General features: G+C 67.4%; 1 protein-coding gene across 3 annotated transcripts; it reads left to right on the top strand.

Moving 5' to 3' along the window:
* The first annotated feature begins 1,283 nt into the window (after positions 1–1,283).
* Positions 1,284–4,784, top strand: NAGK (N-acetylglucosamine kinase). 3 transcript variants are annotated; one of them, XM_052780891.1, is made up of 10 exons: positions 1,284–1,346; positions 1,902–1,986; positions 2,228–2,326; positions 2,453–2,594; positions 2,689–2,799; positions 2,879–2,991; positions 3,214–3,301; positions 3,654–3,751; positions 3,832–3,910; positions 4,004–4,784. In XM_052780891.1, exons 1-10 carry the CDS (start codon positions 1,318–1,320, stop codon positions 4,189–4,191), a joined length of 1,032 nt encoding a protein of 343 aa, XP_052636851.1. In that variant the 5' UTR covers positions 1,284–1,317; the 3' UTR covers positions 4,192–4,784. The 3 variants fall into 3 exon arrangements, with proteins under 3 accessions (XP_052636851.1, XP_052636853.1, XP_052636854.1); XM_052780893.1 differs by lacking the exon at positions 1,902–1,986 and having other exon boundaries at positions 1,293–1,346; XM_052780894.1 differs by lacking the exons at positions 1,284–1,346; positions 1,902–1,986 and having other exon boundaries at positions 2,423–2,594.
* Positions 4,785–5,593: the final 809 nt, after the last annotated feature.

Raw genomic sequence — 5,593 nt, 5'->3', positions numbered from 1 at the left:
CCTCTCTATCCTCTCCAGCCACGCCATCACCCCCTCCATCCCTTTGCCCTTCTATCTTCTCCATCCATCCATCCTCTTCATCCATCTACACCTCTGCCTTCTCCATCCGCCCCTCCATCTTCTCCATCCTTCCAACTGCTCAGCCATCCAGGTCTCCATCCGCCCCTCCATCCTCTCCATCCATCTGCCTTTCCATCTTCTCCATCCTTCCATCCATCTATGTCCATCCACCTGCCTGTCTTCTGCCTCCACCCACTCAGCCATCCACCCCGCTATCCTTTTTATCTCTCCACCCCTCCATCTTCTCCATCCAGCCATTCATCCATCTGCCCATCCCTCTATCCCTGCATCTTCTCCATCCATCCATCCATCCGAGACCATCCATCCCCTCCATCCACCCACCCCTCACTCCATCCATCCCTCCATCCGTCTACCCCTCCATCCATCCACCACCGCCGCCATCCTCTCCCTCCATCGCCCCCCCCCCCACCTCAGCCCCCCGGCGCGGGGGCAGCGGCGGGGCGCAGCGGCTGTCACCCGCTGTCACCCACAGAAGGGGCCGCGGTGCCCGAGGAGGGGCTCAGCTGCGCCCGTGCCCCCCGTCTGCCACTCGGCCGGGCCTCGGCTGATGGGAGCTGACAGCCGCTCCCGCGCTCGTTAGTGATGCTCTAACGAGGGGAAGGGGGTCTCCGCTCACGGGGAGGGGGACCCCAGCCCCTGCCTCTGTCCTGTCGTCCCCCCCCCCGGGGGAATTGGGCTTTGGGGACGGAGGAGGACCGCGGTGCCGTGGTGGCTTCTGGCCCACGGGCACGTCCCCCAGCTTCAACCCCACTGCCGGGACCCGGAGGGGGGAGATGGCTGGGGGGGAGGCTGGAGTGGGGGACCCCCCTTTTGCTCGGATGCAAGATCCCAGGGGGTGCCAGGGCGTGGGGCAGTGTCCCGGGTGGGTGCATAGGCAGGGCTGTGTCTCGAGTGGGTGCGTGCGTGGGGCTGTGTGCCGGGTGGGTACGCCGAGCTCTGTCCCGCGTGATCCCGCACCCCTGCACGTGTATGACCCCCGGGAACGATCCCTCGCCCCCCCGACCCCATCCAACTGGGCTCCACGGGGCTACGGGGCGGGGGGGGAAAAGCCAGTGTCGGAGGGGCGGCACAGGGACCCGGGGCGGGCGAGGGGGCGGGGCAAGGACCCAGGGAGGCGGGGCGAGGCGGAGCGGGGCGGAGGCGGGAGCGGGGAGCGGGGCGGAGCCATAGGCGGGGCGTGCCCCGCGTGAGGGCGTGGCCAAGGAGCCGGGGAGGGCGGGGCGTGTCCCAGCGGAGATGGCGTCGCTCTTCGGCGGCGTGGAGGGGTGAGGGGTCGCGCCGCGGGTGGGGTCGGGGGGTCCCCACGGGGCTCTGCATCCCCCCCCCCATACCCTGGTCCCTCCGGGTACCCTGGGCTGAAGCCGGCCCCCCCCCTCACCGACCCCTACTGCCCCCCCCCCCCGCTACCCCCAGCCTGGGGGGGCGGGCAGAAGGGGTCGGGGGTGGGGGCAGGAGCCGGTCGAGATGGGGGGGCCGCTGCAGCGGTCCCCCTCCCACCTCCACCGGCTCCTGCCCCCCCCCGACCCCTCCTGCCCGATGCAGGGTGGGGCCAGGGACCGAGCTCGGTGGGGCAGGATGGAGGCGTCAGGAGCCCCCCCCCCCCCGCGACCCCCATCCTGGTGTGACCCCCCCGCAAGGCCCCACATTCTGGTCGCCCCCCCCCCCCAGCACCCTCAAGGGCTGGTTTAGGGGGTGCAGGGGGTCCCTGGGGAGAGGCAGAGCCGGGGTGCGAGGGGTCCCCCCTCCCCACTGGGGATTGGGGATGGGGGGGGAGCATGGAGTAGTGCTGGCAGCCGGCCCCCCCCCCATTCTCTCCGCAGCGGGGGCACCCACTCCAGGGTGGTGGTGGTCTCTGGAGATGGCCGGATCCTGGCCGAGACGGAGGGACCCTGTACGAACCACTGGGTGAGCCGGGGGACACCCCCCTATCCAGCCTCGGCCGGGGGGGGGGACACGACCCTGGTTGTCCCCAAGCTGCCGGGGTGCTTGGGTGGGATGAGGCCACCGGAGAAGGTGCCGGGGTGTTGCTGGCAGCAGAGCTTTTGGGTGCGCGGGACCCCCCAGGGATGGAGCCTGGCTTGGGGGGGGGGGGTGTGTATGGGGGGGCTTTAGCGTGTCCCTGTCCCCCCCCCATCTCGGCTCTCAGCTCGTCGGCTCCGAGAAGTGCCTAGAGAGGATCGAGCGGATGGTCAGCGAGGCCAAGACCAAAGCCGGGGCCGACCCCCACGTCCCCCTCCGCTCACTGGTGAGCCCCTCCATCCCTCCACTGTGCTCCCCTGGGACCAGCATCCTCCCCAGTGATGCTCGGGCTCCGTGTCCCGTCCCGTCCCCCCGCCCCCAGGGGTGACGGAGACCCTCCGGCATGGGACAGGGGCTGTCCCTGAGCGGGGGTGACCAGAAAGACGCCATCGGCAAACTGACGGAGGAGCTACGCCGGCGCTTCCCCCACCTGAGCCAGAGTTACTACATCACCAACGATGCCGTCGGGGCCATGGCCACCGCCACCGACCACGGTAGGGGACAGCTTGAACCCCCCCCGGGGGGGTGACGGTGAGGGGGACGTGCCGGTGCTGGGGAGGGGGCAACCGCCGGCTCTGACCCTGCAAGGCGGCATCGTCCTGATCTCGGGTACTGGCTCCAACTGCAAACTCATCAACCCCGACGGGTCGGAGACGGGCTGCGGCGGCTGGGGACACATGATGGGTGACGAAGGCTCAGGTGAGGCCGGTGAGCAGGGGGGGGGCGGTGGTGGTTGGGGGGGGGGGCTCAGCCGGATCCTCGCTCCCTCCCTCCGCAGCGTACTGGATCGCCCATCAAGCCGTGAAGATGGTGTTCGACTGCATGGACAACCTGGAGGTGCCGCCCCACGACGTCGGCTACGTCAAGCAGGCCATGTTTGACTACTTCCAGGTGCTGCTGCTGCTGGGGGGTCCCGGGGAGGCGTGGGGGGGGGTCTGGGTTGTGTGCCGGGGTCTGGGCGGGGGGGGGCTCTGGGCTGCACCCCATGATGGTGGGGTCTGGGGGATGCTCCAGGCTGCGTGCCGGGGTGGTGGGTGTCCAGGGGGGGATCCCTTGGGCTGGCAGCCCGGACGCAGGGCTCACTGGGGGGTTTCCCCCCCCCCGGCATTACAGATATCCGACAGGATGGGCCTCCTGACACATCTCTACCGCACCTTCGAGAAGTCCAAGTTTGCGGGGTTTTGCCAGAAGCTGGCGGAGGGTAGGGAAGCCCCTTCCCCGGGGGGCACAGGGGGAAGGGGTTGTATGGAGGGGGGGGCCGGCCCCCAGGGCAGCCCATCCTTGGGGCGATCGGGGTGACCCGTCCCTGCCACCCTCGGTCCCCCTGTCACCCCTTTGCCGTCCCTCCCCGTGACGGCTGCCCGGACCCGGTCTCTGCCCCCGGCGCACCCTTCGCCCTGAGCATCCTCTGCCCTCGTCGAGGGGGGACGTGCCGCTCCCCCCACGCAGCCCAGCGTGGCTTGTGGGAGCCGGGTGCGAGCCCCGGAGGGTGCAGGGGTGCGGGTGGGGGGTCCCAGGTCCCCGTCCCACTCCCCCCTGACCCCCGTACCCAGGTGCCCAGGCTGGGGACCCGCTCTGCTGCCACATCTTCAACAAGGCAGGCGAAGTCCTGGCCCGCCACGTCGTCGCCGTGCTGCCCAAAATCGACAGGGTGAGAGCCAACGGGGAGGGGGGTGCGTGGGGGGGGGTCCCGGTGCCGGGTCTCACCCGCTGACCCTCTTCCCCCTGCAGAACCTGTTCCTGGGGGAGCTGGGGCTGCCCATCGTCTGCGTGGGCTCCGTCTGGAATAGCTGGGAGAGGATGCAGGCGGGTGAGCGGAGGGATGGGGGCTGCTGGGAGTGGTGGGGGGGGGTCCTGCGGTCCCCCGTAACCCCAGCCCTCGGTGTGTGTCCCCCCCCCCCAGGGTTCATCCGTGTGCTGGCACAGGCACGGGAGGAGACCCCCGGCCACGTCTTCTCCCGGTTCAGCCTCCTGAAGCTGAAGCGTTCCTCGGCGCTGGGGGGGGCCCGCTTGGGTGCCAGGAACGTCGGCCAGGCTCTGCCCTTGGACTACGCCGGCAACGTGGATGTCTTCTACACCCACGTCTTCTAGCCGTGGCCCCCCCCAGCTCCTGCCCCACAGCTCCCCTATATCCCCGGGGAGGGAGGGACCCTCCGCACAGGGCAGCAGGGGGATATGGACAAATGAGTTTTGTAATTTGGCAATAAAATGGTTGCACTGCCCAAAGGGAAATGGGTGTGATGGGGCAGCGTGGGGCTGGGAGCGTGGCTCAGTGGCCACGAGGAGAGGAACCAACCTCGGTGCAGGGGTTGGGGGGGGGAATGTGCTCCAAACCGTGGGGCGGATGTTGGAAAATGAAGAAAAACAGACCTTGAAGGTTCCTGTTTCGGTGCCCAAGGACGGGCTGCAGCAGCCGTGGGTCTGGGGATGGGGTGCTGCCCACGCCTGCCCGGAGGCTGAGCAGGGAGGGGGTCTGGTGCTCGGGGGGGCTGCTGGATCCAAGCGGAACAGGAGGGAGCGATGCCGACATTGGGCGAGCAGGGGGAAGGACTCGGTGCTAACGGCAAGCAGCGGCCCCGGTGAAGGGGAAGGCTGGGGCTGGTCTGCCTGTGTGAGTTCAAGCAGCTTTCTTGGGGCTGGTCTTCATTTAAAAAGGAAAAAAAAGTAAAAAAGGAGGAAAGCTCTTTTTGCTTGTTTTTGTTTTAAATCGGCAGCAAGGGGCTATGCCTGACCTAAAGCACAAACCCCAAAGCTGCCTCTTCCTTCCAGGAAGACGCTGGGATGGGCATGGAGCTCGCATCCCGAGTGGGGCTGATCCTGCTGGCTCACCCTGCCACGGCAGGCTGCTCTGTGCCCGGCTCCTCCGCACGCCAACGTCCTCATCCAGCAGCGGGATGAAGCCGTGGGCCCGGGCACCGTGGTTTGCAAATACCCTGTGTCCAGCTGGGGGGAAGAAGCAGCAGAAGAGGCAGTGGCCTCGATGCTGGGAATCATCTCCCCTGGCTTTCAAATTTTATTTTTTTTTTTTTAAATCTCATTTTCTCAGTGCCAAGGTCCTGACCAGGCATAAACCAGAGCCGTTTCCTCCTCCAGCCATTTCAGGCTCTGCCCGGCCAGCTCCACGGAGCCCCAGCCTCCGGCAGAGGATGGTGGAAGCCAGCGCTCCCACGGCCGGGAACAGTACCACTGCAGGGGTGAAGGAAGAAAATCCTCCAGGAGCTTCAAGCTGCCTCTGAACTTGATCAAAGCAAAGCAAATCAGGGGCACACGCTCAAACCCAGCTCCAGCAGAGCCATCTAACGCTCGAGTGGTGAATGTGTTTGCCACTGCTGTAGTTACCAGGCTGGTCGTGGCCAAGAGCAAACCTTGCGTGCCGGGGTCTTTGCCTGCCTGGCCAGCGCGGCACGGAGCCTCCTGCCAGGACCAAGATGTTGGATGGAGCTGGTATTGAATGGAGACCTTACCCCTTCTCCAGACAAGACTTCTGCAGCGC

This window comes from Harpia harpyja, chromosome 2 (assembly GCF_026419915.1).
Source record: "Harpia harpyja isolate bHarHar1 chromosome 2, bHarHar1 primary haplotype, whole genome shotgun sequence".
In the NCBI taxonomy this organism is placed as follows: Eukaryota; Metazoa; Chordata; class Aves; order Accipitriformes; family Accipitridae; genus Harpia; species Harpia harpyja.
The sequence above is the reverse complement of the archived record's forward strand: the minus strand, read 5'-3'. Positions and strand labels throughout refer to the sequence as shown.